This window comes from Nicotiana tomentosiformis, chromosome 8 (genome assembly GCF_000390325.3).
Source record: "Nicotiana tomentosiformis chromosome 8, ASM39032v3, whole genome shotgun sequence".
NCBI classification, from domain to species: Eukaryota; Viridiplantae; Streptophyta; class Magnoliopsida; order Solanales; family Solanaceae; genus Nicotiana; species Nicotiana tomentosiformis.
The window spans coordinates 118,055,351-118,078,226 of NC_090819.1; the positions used below are offsets into that span (position 1 = coordinate 118,055,351).

Sequence of the window (22,876 nt, forward strand, 5' to 3'; positions counted from 1 at the left end):
TACAGAAGAGAGTTGTAGCTCCATTATGTTTCCATGAACAACCAACATGCAAATAATAACATAGCATCTCAGACCAAACAAGAAGAAATACTATTGTAGATGTAAAAAAAGACAATGACATGAGTAATTCTTCCATTCAACTACAGTAGCGGAACTTTACAAATCCTAGTACATCCTACCAGTACAGTCTGAAGATCCACAAAAGCACCTCTTCACCTTGATCTTGCCATCAGAGTCATAAACCTGATCCACAGAATAGTTGTAATGATAAGAAAGCTCCTTCAAGGGAGGAATATTATCTGCCGCAAATAGCATGATATGGGGCATTTTCTTATCCTCATGATCATAAACAACATTCTGCGCGTACAAGTTGGGTGAACAACTGTGATTGATAAATCGTCCAACATTTCCATAGTGTGCTGCATCAATTGTATAACCACCCTCATCTGCTAACTCATTTAGGTCTGCTTGTCCAGAAGAGTTATCAGTACAATCACTATAGTTCTTTCCAATATCAAAAAGATATTCATCACTACCAATTCTTTGTTCGGCTTCTCTGTCCTCAAGAATTTCTCCTGCATACTCACAGATAAAGGTTCCTGAAGAGATAGAAGTTACAGCTCTCACACCCCAGCCCCTTGTATCTGTCTTGAAGATCTCCAGCGGAATTTTAATACCACGTTGGCTCACTCTATTGTAGCATGAAGGAGGGCACTTACAAAAAGGACCACACTCGTACACAAGAGGCTTAACTTCAACAATAGCCCCATTGCGGTTGTATGGGATCTCACCTCCATTTTTAACTGCACATGAGCACCTCTTGGCATCAGAACATCTACCAATACAATCACAGCCTTTAGGTGGAGCAAGGTGGAAACCATCCGGATACATCATCTTCTTGATGTACTTGAATGGTGGGGGTTTCTCACCATCAATTGTGTTCACAGCAGTTACTGGCAGTGACTCCTTTCCTTCTGTAATATCAGGAACACAAACACCATGACGCACTTTGGACTTTCTTGATGACTTTACTTCTCTCCAAGTAAGCTCTGGTTGTCCGGGAATTCTCACCAACTTAAACATAAAGACCATCTTACCATGTGGCCCTCGTTCTGTCCAATAATTTTGAACAGTGTACAAGCCATCGTACACATAAGTTGTCACCAAATTAGCTCTTCCATCTGTGGATTCAGCCTTAGATCCACGAATCACCCGAACAGGATTCCTTGTAGCTATACTATTCTTCAAGGCTAAATTACCTTTCACAAGTTTCTGGTCTTCACGGATTTTGTCCTTGCCAGTCAAATTTCCACCTTGCCCAGAATAAATCAGCTCATCAGCATCTCCCAAATCATCGTCATAGCCCCCTGAAGCAACAATGCTAGTTGCAACCAGCATTCCTCCATTGTTCAGGAAATCAATACCGGCTTGATATAAGCGATGAACTCCCACAAGAGCAAGTTCAACCCTGTATTGGAACGCATCTCCTACTTCAACTCCTGGAACTTCTCCCAGTATCCGGGGTCCTGTATTAACTTCCTTCCCTTTTTCTTTGATAAAATTCGATGCTTGAATATCAATCCTTCTGTTCTTTTTATCTTTTTGCTTAGGTTTTACTTCTCCATTTGATTCTTCCCCTCGCAAGATTTTTCTACAAATAGACTGAAACAGACGAAGAGTCTCTCTGACTTTACTACGAGCATCATTGCTGCTGGAACCAAAAGGTGGCAGATTCACATCAAATTCACAGTGCCCCTGTCCAATTGGAGATTCTGCCTTCCTATTCAAACCACAAGCTCTATCGTTGCTGGCAACCAGTGCATTTGAATATCCTTCCGCAACTTCACCAATGAAACCTGATTTAGTCCTGCCAAACTGTCTCCGTGAAAATTTTGGTTTTGGAATACTTTTTCTGGCAACAGCTAAGGATTTCTTCTGCCGATGCATGTTAGGCTTTTGAACTTGGTTTCTACTCGTCACACCATCTAAACTAGTTTGCTTCATCTGCTTCCAGGAACAGTATGGCTCTGCCATCAGACCACGCACAATCTCATTTCTGCTCCCCGGCCCATGTAGATGAGTTTGCTTCCATGGACAATAGGGTTCAGCAATCGAGCCATGCACAATTGGCCTAATAATTTCATCTCCAAAACCAAGAGCATGTGTTGCAGTAGTAACCTTTTCACACTCATTCTGTGAATATGCAATATTCACCTTCCCCACAATTTTTCCTGCATCATCATTCTCCTTTTTCGTCATTGTCTCTGGCAAAATTACAGTTTTTTCAAGTTGGATCCTTCCAGTATAACTATCATGGACACCTTCTCGATCTTCAATACAAACTGTTTGTTCCATTAAGCTATATTTGGAACCAGCAACCTCTATCTTACTCAAAGAATCAGCTTCCCGACTTACAGTCAACTTCATGTGCGATGTCCTTGTATCCATAACATTATTTGAAGTCTCAACCGCTTCATTTTCTGTAAATTCCTTATCCAACAAAACCACTCTCCTGCTTGCTTCAGTACCACCCAAGCGATCCTGTTCAGTTGGCTTCAGAGCGTTTCTTCCACAAAATGGAGGGAAGTCACGAACAGCAAAGACTCTTCTTTGGCAGTACTTATTCTTTGGCAAGGGGGAAATATTATCCGCAACATTTCCATTCTTGACTGGCCACTGAGGCGGTGAGCATGCTTTCACACCACAAACAGGAATTGCCCCATCAGTCACACTGACCACATTTTCAACCAAAAGTGAGCTTTTCTCCCCATCGACTTCCTTCACCAATTCATCACGCTGAATGACTTTTGCTTTCTTGAGCGATGACATTTCGCTACTTTCAATATCTTTAGACAACTCAAATCCAAGAGATCTGGCATGACTTGTTGGTTCTTCCACCCTGTTTTCTATCAGACTCGTGGTTCTGGCTAACGCATTCCCGACCAACTTATCCAATTCTCCATTCTCTTCCACGTCAGGGAGACAGTTCACAACTTCAACAGAACAGAACTCAATCCCAGTGTTAGGACCATTCCTACCATGATCCACCAGCGCGTCAGCAACATTTTCACTGATGGAGACCACAGCATTTTCCTTGTGGCGCAAATCAACTTTTGGAGCATTTCTACCACAACCCGGGGGGAAATACCGCACAGCCCAGACTTTCCGAACTTTATGTTTTGGAGTAACACCAAAATCCAAGGTGTGATAACCATTTTCTGATGGCCGCTTCTTCATGTTGTGGAACCGAGCATAGAGAACCGGGGGCGGGCAGGAAGATAGGCTAGGCGGAGTAGTCGCTCTGGAGCAGGTTCTTCGACTGGATCAATGCATCGGATAAACCATCATTTGAGAATGACACCATCCTCCACCAAATGAATGAATCCTTGTTTTGGCAAGCAAAATGCTGAAACAACAAACACAATATATTAAATTAAATAGATAATGGAGAAGCAAAAGCTTGATGTGACATACTATGAATCTATGATTATTTAAAGTCGGATAACATTCTGATCCTCTACCATATTTTAGTGTGAGTTGTTTTAGGAACTTAAATTGTTAAAATCTTTTTGGTTAGGTATTTTTTAACTAATTTTATTTTATGCGGCGAACCAGAAGTGAGACAAAATTTTGAGCTTCACAAATGAGTACTCAATAAAAGAAGCCACACTGGTCATGCGACATTCTTCTAACGAAATTCTGTTAATGACCTTGATGGATATTAAACTTGGGTCCTTTCTTGCTATCTTAGCCTAAAACTCTAAATGATAATGACTGAAACTTCCATGTTCTCCAAGAGTAAAAAGTAAGAACTCGGTCTAATCCAGGATTTGAACAATACAATTTCGCGTTCGGTTTCTACCACAACCCATTCGATTTACTTGGTTCAAAATCATTATTAGTGCACATTTATAGTGAACTTTTTAACACATATACAAGGTTCGAATCAAAGCTACTTGGTTCGGATTAACACATATCTTACACTCTACATCCGGTCCCGATGTTCAGACTACATTGTAACACTGAAAAATATACCAATAACAATAAGTAAAATGTCAGCTGAACAAGATTCAAATTCTAGCTAGCCCTTTAACATATTCACAACACATTTAAAAAAGCCCCCCCCCCCCCCCAAGGTGGTGAACTAGAATAAAGGGATTATTCCTAGAATTAAACATATTTCAGAAAACGAAATGAAGCTAAGCTACAACAGACAAAGAATTTAGAGCACATTAGGGTTTTTCATGCTAGAAAAAAGCAGAAAATAAGGAACTAAACCATACCGATTTTGAGAATGAACTTCCACGTTTCCACTTCAGAGAACTAGATTATAGTTAATCCTTCACCACACACCACACAACCAGCTGCTTTCCTACCAAAAACAAATATGCACAAAGTATGAAAAACAGTTCACAAAATGCAAAAATGAAAATCCTCAGCAAAGAAATGAAGAACCCAAAAAAGGGAAAAAAGTGGGAAAAAATAGTAAAAATAGGAAAAATTCAGAAAACTTCAAAGCATTTCACATAAACTCATTGAAACAGTAATATCTTCAAAAGAAGCAAACAAAAAATGGGATTGCAAGCAAAACAAATACCAGAAAAAGGTGTAGAAACAGAGGAAGAAGGAAGCAATGAGTCAGCTACTGATTCCAGTAATGAGTTGAAAATTGAAGAGGCATTTGATTAACAAATAATGTGAACGTGGGTTTGTTAATGATATTTTGAGTGGGAGCAACAATTTAGGGGTTCATGAATGGAAAATGGCGTTGGTGCTGTCTTCTGCTTACTGACATTTTTGTAACTGTAACCATTTCTGGAAACTGTCCGAGTGAAAGACAGTAAAAGAAATTGGATAAAACAGGAGTTACCGCTGTAAATAAAAAAAAGTTACCAGGACCGACTTACCGCTGTAATATTTTGTTCACTTCTCGTACATAAAGAATTATGGTAAATCAAGATAAGACCAAATAATGTCTCTACTACTTTTTATTAAATTGAATGTATTAAGTACCAAATAATTGGAAACTAAATTTATGGAGGCAACTACAAAAGTTTCCTAAATGGAAAACGTGGAAACTAAGCTCTCATTTGGATATAGTTTTTTTTTTTTAAACGAAATATAATTTTTTTATAGAATTTGATCAGTTTTTAAAAAAGAATTGAAGAAATAAATTTAAGTTCCAAAAAATGATTGGGCCAGTTTTTTAGTGAAATTTTTTCTTCAATTCAAAAAATTTTAACTTTTTTCGTTTCTTTTTCTCTTTTTGGTTAGTTGAAAATCATAGAGTTGGAATATTGACTCGTAGCTATTTTAACTTTCGGAGATTCATAGTTGTCGTGCGTAATTTGGTAAATACCGAATTTTTGTATCGAAATCGAAAATTTTGGTATTTGGTATGGTATTTGGTTTAAGTTTTTATAAAAATTGGTATTAGGTATGGTATTTGGTATTTTAAAATAAAATACCTAAATATCGATATCGTACCGAAACATATATTATATTACACAATACACATATTATTAGTTAATAACATAAATATAAGAAATCTAAAATTTTACTTTTCCTTATTCTCTAAGTTCATCAATTAACTCAAAGCAAGTAACAAGACATTTCTACTGATCAAAATTATTCTTTTATGTACAATTTTCTCTCTCTGGGTTGGTATTTGCTGGTTTTGGACAAAACTTTTGTCAACAAACGTTTTTAGTTTTGTACTTTCGAGTACTTTAATTAAGAATATTGTCGTATATGACTCTATGCATTAGTTAGTATTCAAACCGAATAAACTGAAGTTACCAAACTGAATAAACCAAAACCTAAAGGAGAAAAATCGAATCATACCGAATTTAATTAGGTACGGTACTGGTATAGCATTTTAAGAAATCGAATACCGAAAATATCGAACTGAAATATCTAAATACCGTACCGTACCGACCGACGACCACCCCTGGCTCTCTCCTAGGAAAAAAAGAAAACCATACACTTTTCAGAAGTTACACACTTTTCTCATCAACTTTCCAGATTTTTAACAGCATTGAAATAAATTGTCATTTTATCATACTTTGCTCTCTTACTTTTGAACTCCAGTAATACTAAATTTTCTTTGGACATTTATTAGTTCCTCAAACTTTTTGTAAACTAATGTTCAAATATTAAAATTTAATTCTTACACACATGGCTATTCCCACTAGTGTGGCACGAATTTAAGACAAATAGGTAATATACTATATGCATAGAGTAAGTACCTTGGTCTCGTATTTGACTTTCCAAAACATTTTAAGAACTTCTTTGCCTAACCACTATGTATTACTTCGTCTTGGTTTTTAAGATAAAGTGTCAAGTGTCAAGTGTCAACTACCAAGAGTACGCAATTCGGAATTATAGCCTTACAAGTGAAATTAAAGTAATAATTCTCTCCTTTCGTTTTTCTTTATAAATGGTTTCAATGTTTTTGTAGACAATAAATTGTCGAGAAAATAAAATCAAGATCGAAAAATATCACAACAATCGTAGTATTTGATTTAAATTAATTTGAGTGTTACAATCTCTATGATTCCTCTGATTCTACTTTACCAATATAAATTCAAGGACCTTTAAGCTTGATCTTGAATTTGAATTTGATTTATCCGTCGCAAACACTTTGATTGTTGCCACGAATTATATCACGAACAAGTAGCCTTGATCTTGAAACCCTTGTATTTAATTTGACTTCGTTTTTGATCTTGAATACTTGAAATTTGTGTTGAAGTACTTGAATACTTGAACACTTGCAGTTTGCAGAGAATTGTGGCATTTGATCCACGAGCTCATTTGTGTCTTCTTGTTATAACTTATGGTGTCTTTTCTGAGTTATGAAGGTCCCTATTTATAGTTGTGGGAGGGAAGAGTTATGATAAGAACAAACTCTTTCCGACAAATAAGATTGAAGAATCACAAGGCCGTATTTGATTGGCCAGAACATGTCACTTACACATGTGACGCGGTTTCATTAGCCTTTTAATTTTACTTGGTATGTCTTGTCATTTTGACACGTGACATGATCACATTGGCTCTTCTGTTTGATTAGGCGCGTCACGTCATTTGACACGTGGCACCAAACTGGACATCTAAAAAAATGACATCTTGGGCCTAATGAAGTGGGCTCATCGTTTATGGCCCAAGTAAATGGGTTAGCCCAATAAATTTGAATTTATTTATTTAATCCACATGTATCAGACTAATATAATTAATCTAATCATATTGGTCCATAACATTTATTTGGACTAACATATAAAGTATAGTCCAAAATATTTATTGAATTTAAATTTAATTAATTTTGCATGCCTACAGTTTTTATTTATTAATGGTTTCAATTCTTGATACTGTTCCTACTTCTGAAAATATTATCATACTTGGGTTTTTAATGAGATTTTGCATGCAATTGCGTATAATAGGATTGTCAAATTTTTAAATTTAATTCAAGCAAAAGAAATGATATTTTAAGCTCCACATATTCCTCATTTCTATCAAATTATACTAAATTCACTAAATAACCATAGAGTATTCATACAAATAAAGTGTGAAATTAAAGTTGTTTGCATACATCGAAATTCACTTATCCACATTTTGTAACAAGTTCTCACTTATTGTACTATGAATTAAAGACAAGGCATTCGATTTGAGATAATACACTAATCGAATTCCTTATATCAAATAAAAATAAAGTAATAATTAGAGATAAAATGAAAAAATAATATTATCACCAAGGAGGCGTGATGAGATTGTAAATTTTTCTCTGCCATTAATTAGATGTTTCATGTTTGAATATAAAAAATAAAAATAAAAAATCGATGCAGAGTTCTCTTTAGAAGATTTAACTTAAATAGTTGTCCGTTTTAACTGTATAAACAAAATATACATAGCGGATGTAATATAAATATATAATTCACGTATAATATATATATAATTATATATAATAAGTATATAATTTATATATCCCGACCAGTAAAAGCAAACATTCACTTATTTGTATAAAGATCTCTTTCTTTAGTGGATCTTTCTGTATGAATCTAAATTAATTGGGGCATTGGTCCACAGAAAACATACTTAAAGCCCAAAAAGAATGTTTTTACCCCCTCGGGGACTTAAACGACATCGTCTTACAGTGGTTAACGACCGTTGATGTAAAAGGCGGGAGTCGAGAACAAAGGCGGGAATATTTTAATAGTTAAATAAAACCCTCTCTACTAAAATAATCCCCAATCACTCCCAAATTACACTCTCACCTCCTCTCTTTCTTCCTCAAACCCCAACTGAGTTTTTGCAAAAATGAAGGAAGTGAAATACCCAGACCTATTAGCCCAAATTATCAAGTATTGCGAACCTCGTCCCTCTGCTGAGGAAGAATTACAAAACTGCCCTCTTATTCATGAGTACGAGAAATCTCCAGAATCCTCACCGTCGTTAAAATTAACGTCGTCAGAGCCCACCGGAATACTCATGTTATCTCTTCCATCTTCTGATTCCGTTAGCCAAAGTTCCCCTCACGATAACGAAGAATTCGAAACCCCGCCGGAGCACAACAACTCCAACTCTCAGCCCTATTTTTCCGGCTCCGATGAACTGAAACCGAGTACGAGTACTGCAGCCGTTGATTTTCAACATAACGATGATGATACTGATGCTGTTAATCATGATAACTCGGCGGCTGTAGATTTGGGAAATGATTCTGATGACCTAGGGTTTGAGGGGCGAATGCTGAAGAGGATTAGGGTTTCTGATGAGGATTTGGATGTGAAGAGTTCAGTTCGGAGATTAGATGAAAAAGGACCGATTATGATTGAAATTGATCAGACTCAGAATGTTGATACTGAGGTAGTGATAGAATGTGAGGAAAATGTGAAAGTTAATGAGCGTGGAATTGAGGGAAATGCGGATTCTTCTACTGTGAAAATGTCTGAGAGAGGTGAGGAGGAGGGAGATAGAGGAGAAAAGCGTGAAAATGGTGAAAGAGGTGTAGATGACAATGAGAAGTTGAATGGTGTTGGCTATGTTGAAATGCATTTGAATGGGATGAAGGATGGTATTAGCCGTGGTGATGGTGGTGGAAGAGGTGTGGAGAGTATGAATTTAGATGAGAATGATAAGTTGAATGGTGTTTGCGCCAAGGAAATGCATTCGAATGGGATAACAGAAAGTGTTGGTGCTGGTGTTAGTGGTTGTGGAGGTGTTGAGGGAAGACGTGAATTGCCATTATCAATGAGGGGAGGAGACAAGGATGTTGGATTGGTGGAAGAAGTTGGGAGGAGAATAGTCAAGAATACAAGGTTTAAGGATCTAGTGGAAACTTTCTCTATGGTGGTAGGGGATGTTAGTGGTGGTGACAAGAATGTTGATTTCTTTGAGACTGCCAAGGCCCGCGGTTTGAGTTTTCCTCGGCCTAGATGGTGGCCACTGGAGGGATTTTCTGATTGATTCAATATTCAGGGAAGTACAACTTTTGGGGAGATTTGGCGTTTGTTAATGTACAAAGTTTTTAAGAGTTCAGGAAATAGAAGGGTTATCCCTAACTGCTTATTTGATCGCTAATTGTCTGTTGATGGTTCAGATAGAGGTGTCATGGTAATAGCCTATGCTATGGTTGCTGACTTTCTACCCTTAAGATACTATTACTATTGGGATATTAGTAGTTCAAATTGGTAAATCTTTCTCAATCATCCTGGCTGGAGCTACACGTTTAACGGGTTGACTTCACCATTTACTAAAGATTTATAAAGCATTAGATGATACTCTAAACTAGTGCTTTGCTTTCAAGAATATGTTAATTACGGAATGAAGAGCTTGAATGGATGTATAATATGATTCTTTGCGGCAGTGCTGAATCTTAGAGATTTTGGATCCCAGGTGAATTTTATGTTAGGCTAAAAGCTTATAGATTTGATGTAGGTAATGCTGGATTGGTGGTATGTCAACCATATGCAAGAAGAGATCTTTGAAGTGTTTGATCACCAGCAGATGGAGGTTTTGTACTGCTTTCTCTTTCTGAGATGATGTTGTAGTTGTACAGATTCATTAATTTGGTAACCTTGAAGTAGATACTTATAGAACTTGTTCCTTTCTTTTATGAAGAACTGGCGTTGCTTATCAAAATGGTTTAGCAAATTGTGTTACTTTGCTTCTTTTTGTAAAGTTGAGGTGGACCAGTGATCTTAACTCTAAACTGCTAAAGGAAAATGGATTTTAACAGAAGTGTTAACTTTTGCACCTCCATGTTTGTTTGAATTCAATTTTATTCAATATTCCTTTTAAGTAAAATCCTACTTTACGAAAGAAAACATCGTGTACCATTATCATATTGTAGAATTACATCATTGTAGTTTACGGGTCAATTTGTTTTTTGGCCTTTTACAAACTTGTTTTTAGTTTTATGACCCTATCTTTTTTTTTTACACATAGGAGATTTACTTTTACACATAAGAGATCTTTCATTTACAAATAAGAGATCTAAAAAAACATTCTCTTAAATTCAACATTGTAAAAGACCAAGAAGACTTAAAACCTCGTAGTTTACGGCCTTCCAAACATAAACTTGCGCTATTCAAACAACTACACTGCATACTTGTAAGGACAATTGTGCAGGCGTAGCAGTCAATGAATAAGATTAAAACTAGGGAAGATCAAGGTTCAAATCCTAACGGAGTCAAAAAAATTGTAGACGAGCCTTAGTGGCAGAGCTACCAACCCATACCTTTGTTGATAGAAGATAAGAGTTCGGTGAAATAGTCAGTCTTGGTGGGCTGGGTTTCCCATACCTACTGGAAGAGGGTAACGAGTGTTTGATGAAATAGTTGAGGTGTGTGCAAGTTGATCCAGACACCTCCGTCTTAAATGAGCCTGGTCAAATTTGGCCTTGAATCATTATGATTTGATAATATTTTTTACTGAACCCCCCTCCCCATCCCTGCATTATTATTATTATTGTTGTTTGCTTCTATGTTGCATTACCTAGTGTTAGTTTTGTATTTTCGTTTTGGTTTGTCAATTGATTTGCTTGTTATTGCCCCTTCCCTTTATCTTTCCTGAGTCGAGGGTCTACCGAAAACAACCTCTTTGCTTTCTTAAAGGTAGGGGTAGGGTCTACATACACTCTACCCTCCCTAAACTCCACTTGTTGGACTACACTGAGTATGTTATTGTTGTCTTCTATGTTGCATTACGCCAGGATAACCAAAAGGCGGGAGTAACTTTTCCTGTATGGGATGGAAATTAGGTGGTGACTGATTAGGTATTAACATAAATTTTAAGCAACTTCAAAGATAAGATCTGGCATTGCCTAATTCAGTTAGAGGAATCTTATTGGTGCCGACTGCCAAAATTCAAAATTTTCATCTAATACTACAATACTAGAGAAACAATTCGTGGTGTCGTTCTCTTAAGGTAACCCTATTATTCAGCTTTCAAGCCAATGAATCAGACATATCAGGATTTGAAATGTTTGGTAGGAGGGTAGACAAGGACAAAGTCCTTTATTTTTTACATTTGACGATCCTACAGAAAAACTCATTCAGCAAAACTAACAAACAGAAGGGGGGTCTCAATTTGAGGTTAAAACTTTAGTGCATACAAAATATCTAGACATCACCACCTCTGCATTTTCAGCTATATTGTACAATGCTTGACAACCTATACAAAAAAGGTTTAAAAAAACAAACATATCCATCCGCTAAATCCAAAATTTCATTTTATATTAGGTTACCGGGAAAAAGGTAAAAGGCAACCATCCAAACCCCTTCGCGAGACATTTATATATTTGACAAGGAACATGCAGAGATAGTCATGTGGTTTGGCCCAAGAACCTTGTAAATACCCTACAGACAGAAAGCTAAGTGTGATAGTGTTACTATGGCCGGAGGAGTTGTGGGTATACGGAGCTACTACTAGTGCTTGCTTGAGCTGCGAAACTTGCTGTTGGTAGGAGGAGTTCTGCCTGAGGGAAGGAGCTGTTAGATGGCACATCCAGCAGCAAGTCCTGATCAGAACTTTCATTTGCAAAACGGAAGGAATTCTCTGTAGGCAATGCAAATAGGCTTCTTGGACTGAAGCAAGAGCTATCATTCTCTACTATTTCCTTCTGTTCATAACTGCTTTTCAGCATCATCCTCTTGGGGCTCTTCATTGTTGTGTTTGCCCCTGAAGCAAAATTCGACTTATAAGTTCATTTCCATCTGAATTAAAGCAACTCAAAGCACACACTATGCAAAATTGGAGCTACAGTAGTTTTAGTTTCTTGAAAACAATCAATCAACTATACGCTTTGTTTCGTATTTTCTTTAGCTGAGGATCTAACCGAAAGCAGCCTCTCTGCTGCCTGCGTACACACTACCCTCCACAGACCCCACTTGTGGGAATTTACTGGGTTTGTTGTTGTTTTTGTTGTAATCAATCAACAATACGTCAATCCCAAATTAGTAGTGGTTGGGTGGGAATTGGTATAAAAAGTACATTCCATAAGAAAAATTGCTCGTAGTTTAGCTTCAGAAATGTCGAAGAAGATATCACATAGAACAAATGCTTGATATAAATGATGTACAATTAAAAAACTGTACTTATCCATTATCATACCATTTATTATATTTTTCCCTTTATGGTGGCACGGAGGGATGGAGTAAGGTGGCCCGGCAAACACTGATTTTCCTACTGAACTTGTGTAACGCTTACCTAATCATATCGAGTTATGACTTTCACAAATAGTTGCCTTCTACTAATATAAGGTATCTTCCAGGATGGAGAGCCCTATATAATAGCAAAAAGAAGAAAAGAAATGGGAAGAAATAGGAAGAGATGCTGAGATGGACTAATTTCATTTTTGATTAGTGCATTTCCTCCTAATCGTCACAATGCACGAACCAGGCTTCCTGAGAAATCATATTTGGAAGATAATGGGCCATTCATTGTACATGAACATATCCTGTTACCAGCTAGATGACAAAAGACGTGTACAATAAAATAGTTGGAGAAATCAGTCAACTCAGTGCATCAAAGCCAGACACTAATGAATGCCAAGATACCTACCATGCTCAAGATTCTCTGATCCTCCTTCCGCAGTTTCTACAACTTCTACATATTACCACGTGACCGCCTACTCTAGCTTTTTCATGAAGATAAAAACCCGAGAAGTAAATGTTTACTACTCTCTCAGGAACAGAAGAAGTCAAAGTATTTTAAGGCAAATTTTTGTTATAAACAGAAGCAAGTCTACCACACGAGGATTTGTCATAAAGGAAATAATAAAAGAGAGATGCAAAGAACCTGAATATCTTGGACGTTGCCCATCGTGTGGTCTCTTCATGTTCCCTGAATGACCTGTGCCAATAACACTGGGCCCTCCTGCAACTTCAGAAGTACTGCTACTATTTTTACATTTCATGTCCTAACATAAAAGCAGATTAGCTTTAAACTTCTGTTTAGCAAATGTAACATATAAGGAGTGGATTACTCACTGAATTTTCATATCACAAATCATAAGCAAGATTGTACCTTAAGAAGATATTGTTCCACCCACTTTGACTTCATTAAATAGCACAAAGTAAACCTCTTCAACGTTCTACAATCTTCTATTGTCACCCCAGATAACGAGTTATCAAAGACACCTTCTGCAAGAAGTTTCTGGAAGGAAGACAAATTCTCCTCAAATTGAGAACTCTCAAACATGCTCCTGAGACTGCAGAGAGAATTAAAAATGGGAATAAGATCAGAGCTGGACAATGCATTCATTCTATCAACCATCAGTAGGTTATGGTTCAAGTTCAACATAGCCATCAATTATTTTTCTAAAGCCCAACTAGCACAATTGAGAGATTGAATTAAAAACGTAAGCTCCGGTAATAAGCCTCTCACTCAAAAGACAAGTTCATTCCTCAACTTTTCTGAATTGTTTTTAAGTCAAATGTTCTCGTAAGATCCTAAATAGAAAGAGATTGTACAAACCTCTCGGGAGGTGAAAAAGAATCAACAGGAGGTAAGTACTTTAGTAGTTGCTGTTGTTCATCACTTGACAGATGCGTTATGAATTCTTCATAATTAAGTACATCCTGCATCAAGCATTGTCCAAAATCACATTTATTTGTGTATTGCTTATCTGGGAAAGAGTAAACTGCAGAGCCATGCTTAGATTCTTAAAGTAACAATTAACAACTAAACACATGGTAAAAAACAAGCTCGAAAATGGTTATTTACCATTATAGAGGAAGCATTTCCATGCAAAATACCATGATATAAGCATTTTAAAGTCAAAGGTAATGCATATTGATAATCAAAAGTAGAAGATAAATGTAAATCTACAAAAAGAATCCCCAACTCCGGAGCCAGAGATGTAGAAAAATAGTGTGGAATAGAAAAATGTTCCAGCTGTAAAGACAAGTGGACGCTGTAGGAAGCATGCTATGGTTGTTATTTGTATGAAATCTAAGAGATAGCAGGATACCTTAAGGTCTATGTAGCATAGTGGCGAATTATGATGTCCAAGAATCTGCAAATTTTCAAGCTGATCCTTGCTCCTGCAGTTCAAGATGAAATCAGAAAGATGGAAACTAGACACCATCACAAAGAAAATAGTATCGAAGCTCTGACTATTCAATTATGGAACTGAAACCACCGCGAGCATTCTATAATTGAGAAGCTGCACGGAAAACGTGGACCATATCATGTTAATATAAGTTTCTGATCCACATCAGTCTATTTGTGTAACCATACCCCGTCAACCAATAGCAGAACAGTTATGCATTTTAACATTTTATATCCTTTCTTGTGGCTATATGCTATCCAGCTACAATGAGGAAAGCACCTTTTAATCTGGTCTTGACCAGTAGGCTTCTTAGCTCTCTCAGTTACCAGGTTTGATGAATTGACACCCTTATTAATATGTACAGATGGAGTAATCAATTGTGAATAAGCCTCATTCGAAGAGTGGTGTTTGTTGTCAACCGATAGAGAGCTGGCTTCTGATTCTTCTTCTCGACCTAGAGAACTTGGATGTCGAATTAGCACACTTCCATGTCCTATCTCAACAGAGACCATAGGCTTGTCACTTTCAAGAAGCAAATCCTCTTCAGAAGATCCAGACCAGTATGAACACTGTTGTTCATGTAAGATGGTATACAGGTCTTTGGTAAGCTTTTCAACTGAAGATTGCTTTGGACGACCCACACAGGTTCTCTTCTTTGAAGGCACCATCCCTTCCCATATATTTGATTGGGTAGGACCTGAAAGCATAAAGGGGTCATGCAACTATTAGTCACCCGATGAGTGAGAATTCAGCAAAAGGTTTTATTAAAACAAAAACGCAGGAAGGATGATTCACAAAAGATATCAGATACAAAGTTAGAACACAAGAAACTCTAGAGCTCAGGAGTTTGATTGAAAGAAAAAAATACAGCTTTACCACTGGAGAAGGTGCAGTAGAATATACTGGTATAACTGATCATAGAAATAGAACAAAAGGAGCAGGCAAAATCAAACGATGACCACCTGTATAATTTCTCTGCTAGCTATCAAAAGTTTTATTCATGTATAGATCTATATTTTGAGATAGAAGTCATCAACTTCTATCAAACAGAATGGCTTTCAAAGTAACAGAAAACAGACCTTTTGGGAGGAGGAGAAGAGATTTGGCAGTTTTGTTTTTATAGGTAAAAAGAGTTGGCAGTTTATGTGAGAGAGAATGCAGCTTAATGTTTCTGTTTGCAAGGCCTGCATAGGTAAAGAATCTACCTGTCAAATCACTTGCTTCAGCACTACCGAATTGTGCACAGCTTTCAGAGTTTGACACGGCAGAGCCAGAACTTGACCTGTTGCTTGTATCTTCATCTAAAACCTTACGGTGGAAGCCCTGATTATAATCAGGAAGAATTCCAATTTCAGGATTATCATGATTTTTCTTTCGTTTCAGCACCTTCACCTCCTTGTTCTTCACAGGCGAGTTTTTGAACCTTGAGACCCTGTAATCTTCGAAGTCATCTGGTTCAGCCCTTGCATGCAGAGGAGTATAGTTTGCAAGTGTCCCCTTTGTTCTCCATCGAGATCCACATGCATTGCAAAGAATTGGCTTTTCTGGTGGTCCATTACGCCAAAGAGGGGTGCCTGCACCATGAATTCACCATTTTAAGACTGTATTCCAAGTACATAATGTGGGAAGAATGAGAGGCATCTAAGAAATCTGACAATCTGGAATTGAACGTTATTATAGAAACATCTTGCTCATCCCACGACAAAATATTACTGTAAGCATGTAATCAAAATTTCAACAAGCATTTTTGTGTCGGGGAAGATGAAGACCATTGGACAGAGTGGTGCATAAATGAAAAAGGTAAGTAATGGTATATCCACTGCAGAATGCTCCCGCATTCCTAAGCATGGCAAGAAAGAAGAAGGATGTAATAGGTAGATATTCGAGTTAGGACTCTAATTGAAAGAGCAAACATCTCCTCCAAATGCACTTAACTTGATTAAGAAACTAAACCTTTTCTATATAACTAGGAGACTGATTCCTGTGAAGAAGACCTCATCGAGCAAGAAACAAGACATTGTCATGAATTAGAGAGCAAATTAAGAATCTAAGAAATAACTAAGACGACAACCAATTTTGTTCCCTAAATTGCACGAGCAAGAAACACATGAGGACCTGAATAAAGAGACAAACTAGATAACTCGTGAACCAGTGTTAGGAGAGTAACTCGTTAATCAGTGTTAGGAGAGAACTTATGGAGCTGTCGGGGAAACCTAAAATGAACCTTTCTATTCAACAACTAAGCTGGAGTCAGAACAGCACAATGAGAAGCTAAACTAGACAGATTAGCAATAAAGCAGTAGCATATGACAGTGACAGACATCTAAAACTATGTACTTCGAGACATTACATTCCCTCGAACAATGTGCTTCCTATACAGACTAGCCAAGTTTCAAATTATTATCCAACCCAGTTTATCACCATTTTTGCAGCAAAATGTGTTACACCAGTGGATGACAGGAATGAATGCAAATGTCAGCTATTATTATTTTCTGTAGCATCAACCTCTGAGAGAGTTACCGATGTATCAAGTCTTTTCTAGACACCTTGAACTATTACAGCATGAATGCGAGTAACATATTCAGCAAAAGACAATAAGGTCAACAAGATATTATCAAATGCCCGGAGGATCTTGCTGCTTTTGACTGTAGTGCAAACACTAGGAGGTTTTAAACAAATGGATAATGAGTACAAGTGAAGCAGGAGAGTCTAAGGCCTTATTAAGTTGAAAACAACGAACTTGGTTCATTAAGATAACGAAATATCCGGAGAGAAAACCTCAACCCTTTGCTATACAAGGCATTCATTAAGAACATGCTACTAAAACAGCACAAACATCAGGTACATGTATTTAGAAACAGACCAAGCCAACATTTTCTATTCATTTTTCTGCTGCATTCATTCCATAGAGAACCATATCAATGCCATTTTCAGCAAGAACTCAGTCAAACCAAAAAATGCATTTCTTCCCATAAAGTTTATTTTTAAATGAAGCAAATGGAGGCTAAGAATACATAACTCAACACAATCAAAACATCTCCCAATTGCATTGGAAAACAATGGAATTAAATTGAGCTCTAAATTGCCCACTTACTGAAAGACTCTATTGACAAGATTGGAAACCAAAAGGAATCCCAGTTTCAGAAATAAATTCCAACTCAAACCCATATTGAAATCCAGAATTTATTTGCAGCCTATCTTGGAAACAACGCAATAAAGAAAACTCAAAACCAAATTTTATAAGATGAATAACAGCACATATTACTTATTATTGTTCATTGTCCTGATAAATTTTTTCCCTTTTTGAAGAAACCACCATATGGGTATCCAGTTTCATAATTGAACAACTAATCTAAGCAAATAACATCATATAGACTAACAAAGAACAATTCTATACTTGTAACAGCCAAAAAAGACTCCATTTTTATCAAAAATTAAAGAACTTTATGGTTAAATTGTTTTTTAAATACATTCAAGAATCATTAACTCACTTGTAACACCACAGTGATAGCAAGGTCCTTGCTTTCCCATCTGTCCAATATTTTTTTTTCTCCCTTAGTTAATTTTTACAAAAGCTGAAAATGTAAAAGAGAAGAAAAGTTCTTTTCTTGCTTAAGAAATTGGTAAAAAGAAATATACAATTTTTTTTATAATTGTATATCTATAAGTTTTGATTATAACAAATACATATATGGTTACTGGAATAAAAGCTTTTTTTTCTGCAATAAACACAGAAAATTATGCAGAAAAAAAAAAAAAACAAAAGCCAACAAGACTCAAAGAAGTCTGTAATTTTAAGTCCCAGAAAAAAACCACTGAAAACAGCAAAGGATTATGAACAAGTAATGAAAGGATTTGAGATGGGTTTTCTTGTTTTTCAGCTAAGAATATGTACAATAGAGTGAAGAAAAGAAAAGTCCATTAAAGAGGAATCTAATAAATGGTTGTGAAAAGGAAGGTGAAATGGGGAAGGGAAAAAGGAAGAGTGGGTGGGTTGTTTTTATAATGTATGTATGACTTCTTGTTGTTGTAAATTTGTATTTGAAGTAAATGTTTGATCTTTCCTTGTAATGTTTTTGAAATTTAATTTTTTTTTTTAAATAGAAGTAACTTTTGATGTTGTAATTCTTTTATTGTTGAAAATTTTATATTAATTATTTTGTTTTCTAAAAATGGACTTTGTGAGTTTGAAGAATATTACATATTGCTAAGTAATGTCCTTGTTGACTATAGACTTTTATGATAACTCCCTAACATGTGCAAATTTTCCTACCCCACCTATTGCTCACTTCTTGAGGGGGGAAATTTAGAAATTATTATAGAAAAGGGATCAAATTTAGATTGAATTTAATTTTGTTGTGGATTAAAAATGACATAATATTATGAATTAATGAAATAGAAAAGGCAAGATCAACCAATTGCTCATTTCTTGAGAAAAAAATGAACTGAACTCGATCACTTGTAGTCATTATTTTTTAGTTTTCTATTAAGATATATCCTGCAAAGGTACTCAAATTGGATCAATAATAATTCTACGTTTCATCGTATTCTTTTAGAAAAAAAAAACAAGTTTAGGTAGCATTTAGTTTTCTTGTGGCTTAAAAAATTACTAACATAATAATCATAAATTAAAATGGAATGAAAAAGCAAGGGCAAGAAAACAACAAAAGAGAAGAAAGAAACAAAGAGAGTTTGTTTCAACCTTTTCATAACCTTCTTTTTTCTCTCTCTTTCCTGCCTAATATATTTATTTAAAAAATTCAGGTATAGGATAAGTGAAATATTTATATTTTAATACAATATAGTAGGTATTCTTCTTTGAAGGAGCTTGATTTGGTGCGATGTGTGTCACACTCATTGGACATTAGAGACCCATTTCTGACCGTAGATCTATTCCAAGATTTTACATTGAGGGTCCCACTATGACATGGTATGCACTGACTAGGGTTCTCATTTTTAACTCAGCTTTCTTCCCCCAAAATGGCTGTCACTATTTCTGATTCCTCAAATAAAGTTACACCACGGTGTTTAACCAAATTATGTTAATAGTTACTATTAAGTAATAAAGTAAGGTAAGAATGTTTACTAATTATCAATGATGATTAGATGATGAAAGTCTGTATATAAAACATATCGTAATACAATTTTTGTTAAACTTTTAAGAATTCAAATATTTAATTTAAATTTTAATGTGAAGCTTTCTTTATCGATCTGACTTTTCAATTATCATTTTATATTTTGTTCAACTATTTATTGAGTTAATAATTTAAACTCAATATCCAATTAAATAATGGACGAAAGAAGTAAATTATTTGGCAACACAATTATTCTCCAGTTATAAAACACTAGTATTGTTGCACGACTCGCAGCACAAAACAGAATATTTTTTTTCTTTAGGAATTAACCCAATTTTAACATTAATAATTCTCATCTTGTAATTTTTAACATTTTTGAATCTTCAAAAAATTAAATAGATTAGATTATTATACTCTTAGAAACCAATTTAATTCTTGCGTTTCAAGTAGTTAAATTTACTAATCCCCAATTTATAAATTTTACCATTTTCATGTTTCAATTACATTCGAATAAATAAAACTGACGGCTAAAACAAAATATGATATAGAGTATGTATTTCAAAATTAAGTTTTCTTAACTACACCTAAAAATGAAAATTGATTATGTCTATTATTTGGATACATTAAGTTAAATATCCACTCTATTCTGATGCTTAAGAATTAAGAAATACTATAAGCTGTCACATCCTTCATTTTTTTTGAAGTACATAAGTTGTTGATGGCTTTATTAAATAGTGATTAAATAACTATTTGAAAGAGAAAACATCTCATTATAGTAAAGAATTAAATTGTTAAAAATTATAATTATGTCAAACAAATTGTCGAGATGGAGTATGTACTAGAGAATATATTCAATGGGGGCAACCAAATTCACCTTCCTCTCGTTGTACTAGTGAGTAGTAGTCCTTTTACCACACTTAATTGGACTTACCAATTGATTTGAAAACACATGCTCTGCCCCTACCAAAAGCTAATCTTTAAATGAAAATCTCACTATCTTCGCATCCCAAAATCTCTATCCTCCACGTTTAGTTGGTCAAAAGGAATTATGTTATTTATTATGCATTCGAACTATGAAAACAGTCACTAATACTTACATTATAATATGTTATTTATATCATACTTTTTGGGTACAGCCCTTTTTCGAAATCCTACATGAATGCAGAATATTTTATCATTTTATTTATTGAGCTATCTTTTTAACTTAGAAAAATAAAAATCATATATATAAAAAAGCGAAAAAATAGAAAAATTGTAATTTCACTTTACATCTAAATAATGCATGTGCAACTCTCACCAATAGTTGTAACCTTTTCTCCTTTCTCCTCTTCAAAATTAAAGAAAAAGAAAAAAGGACTCTAAGAAAATGAAAGATTTGGGGAGAAGAACAATATGGAAAAAAAAGGTGTCCAACTTGGTCGGCTAACACATTACCTTTGAGTTGGGTTTCACGTATTCATGATTTTATACCTTTTTTCTTTTTATTTTGGGAAGGGTAGAAATTAAAAAATATATAATAAAATTTAGTCAATAGAACTAAAAGTCTTGGCAGGTAATATGACTTGCACTATTTAATTTTGTGCTTTTTTATCCATCACATGCTTTGGCTACTTACTCCTTTCATCACAACCGTCCATTACATAACATTTGATGAATCTAGCCAACTGGTCCACTTTTTTATCGAAGAAATTTTAGTACATATCAGTAAAAATTTATCGCCCTAAGGTGTTTCACTAATCAATAAATTCATAATATATGTTTAAACGTACATTTTTCTCATTTAATCATGATTAATTAACGTATCTTTGTTTTACTTTCTTATCATATGTAAGTTATTTTCATCATTCATATTAGGTATATATTAGCTTCCAAAGATAGTAATCACATTTTTTCACCAAAAAAATATGACTTATATATGTTGTAGCTATAAAATCAATATAGAGCTATCAATATATCTATATCTTTCCCTTTAGGCCTACCCAAAGCGAAAATATAATTTCACTATAAGAGTTTGCTTCTAGATTAAATTTATGTATGGGAATCAAAACGTATATAGTTTTACTTTCTATTCAATCCGGTCTATTTTGGAAAGTAACGTTGCATTCGTACTCACACATTGAAGTTATAAATGAATTCAAATTACTGGTAAAAAATTATAAAATTAGTGGATTAATTAGACAAGTTTTAAAAAAAAACAAATATAGGCTTGGTTGTATTATAGAGACTATTTTGGAATAATTTTATAAATCAGAAGGAAAGCTTCTTCATTTCAATAATGTTGATAACCACTGAGCAATAATGCCAACAACTGTCTAGAAATTCAAGAATTCTTTTGGCCAAAAATAAAGAAGGTAAATATGTACATTGGAAATTAGTGCAGGGGCCCAAAAGCAAATCTTAGAGGTGGTGTCCTTTTCACGAACTACTTCTTAGTCGTCTTATGCTTCTTTCCCACCTTTTTTTAAAGAGAAAATTACGTGACATTTTATCATTCGAAACTATACATAGGGTGGGCGTTCGGTCGGTTCGGTTTGATTTGAAAAAATTCGATTCGGTTATTTGATTTTCGGTTTTGTAAAAGTAGTAATCGAAATCGAACTAAAATAAGTTCGGTTCAGTTTGATTTTCTAATTTCGGTTCGATATATTTCTAATCGGTTTTCGGTTTGAACATTATCATATTGGGCTCTCTCTATGTAATAATTAGACTGACGAATTTGTTGGTTTTCTTTCAAAATTTTGGTAAGTTAGAATAAAATGGTAAGTTTGGATTGGGTCTTTGATGGACTTCAAAATTAGGCCTATATTATTGTAAAAATTGCATGGGGCACTCTATTTGGTCGCCCTCATTTAACCTATACCCACTTTTTAAAAAAGTTTTAACTTGTACCCACTTTTTAAACAACTTCAGGCCTCTTTCTCCTCCTCCTTCTCCTCCTTCGTTTTCTTCTTCTTCTCCTCCTCCTTCTTCTTCTTCTTCTTCGGGTGATATTAAACAACTTCAAGGAACTCATATTTCTGAACACAAGTAGGCACAAGTGCATCTTATTCACATAAAGCGAAGCTCTTGGATTCAGAAAACTTGGTTTAATTGATGATTTGCCAGGGAAGCCATTATGGGAAAGTTTTGATGAACCCACTGATACCTTCCTCATGGTATGAAGATGGATGACGGGAAGTTCAAGTTGACTGCTTGGAATATTACCCAAAAGGACCCAAGCACTGAAGTGCATCCTCTAGAAGCTGAAGTTCAACAA

General features: G+C 35.3%; 2 protein-coding genes across 2 annotated transcripts; both read right to left on the reverse strand.

The window, feature by feature from the left end:
• LOC104096014 (histone-lysine N-methyltransferase, H3 lysine-9 specific SUVH1-like) lies at nt 1–4,856 on the reverse strand. The gene is made up of 3 exons (XM_070182705.1): nt 4,598–4,856; nt 4,284–4,372; nt 1–3,406 (listed from the first exon to the last, which is right to left on the reverse strand). Exon 3 carries the CDS (start codon nt 3,235–3,237, stop codon nt 166–168), a length of 3,072 nt encoding a protein of 1,023 aa, XP_070038806.1. The 5' UTR covers nt 3,238–3,406; nt 4,284–4,372; nt 4,598–4,856; the 3' UTR covers nt 1–165.
• Nucleotides 4,857–11,555: 6,699 nt separating this feature from the next.
• On the reverse strand, nt 11,556–18,540 carry LOC104096012 (GATA transcription factor 26-like). Its single transcript, XM_009602289.4, has 8 exons — nt 18,037–18,540; nt 15,751–16,119; nt 14,825–15,242; nt 14,465–14,537; nt 13,969–14,072; nt 13,519–13,702; nt 13,291–13,411; nt 11,556–12,171 (listed from the first exon to the last, which is right to left on the reverse strand). Exons 1-8 carry the CDS (start codon nt 18,074–18,076, stop codon nt 11,882–11,884), a joined length of 1,599 nt encoding a protein of 532 aa, XP_009600584.1. The 5' UTR covers nt 18,077–18,540; the 3' UTR covers nt 11,556–11,881.
• Between the last annotated feature and the right edge of the window lie 4,336 nt (nt 18,541–22,876).

Bases quoted from the DNA above. Each gene is read 5' to 3' on its own strand.
- LOC104096014 (XM_070182705.1), bottom strand. From the start codon at position 3,237: ATGAAGAAGCGGCCATCAGAAAATGGTTATCACACCTTGGATTTTGGT.
- LOC104096012 (XM_009602289.4), bottom strand. From the start codon at position 18,076: ATGGGAAAGCAAGGACCTTGCTATCACTGTGGTGTTACAA. The intron at 16,120-18,036 runs GTGAGTTAATGA...TTCATGGTGCAG, and splicing joins CTATCACTGTGGTGTTACAA to GCACCCCTCTTTGGCGTAAT. The intron at 14,073-14,464 runs GTATCCTGCTAT...TGCTTGATGCAG, and splicing joins TATGCTACATAGACCTTAAG to GATGTACTTAATTATGAAGA.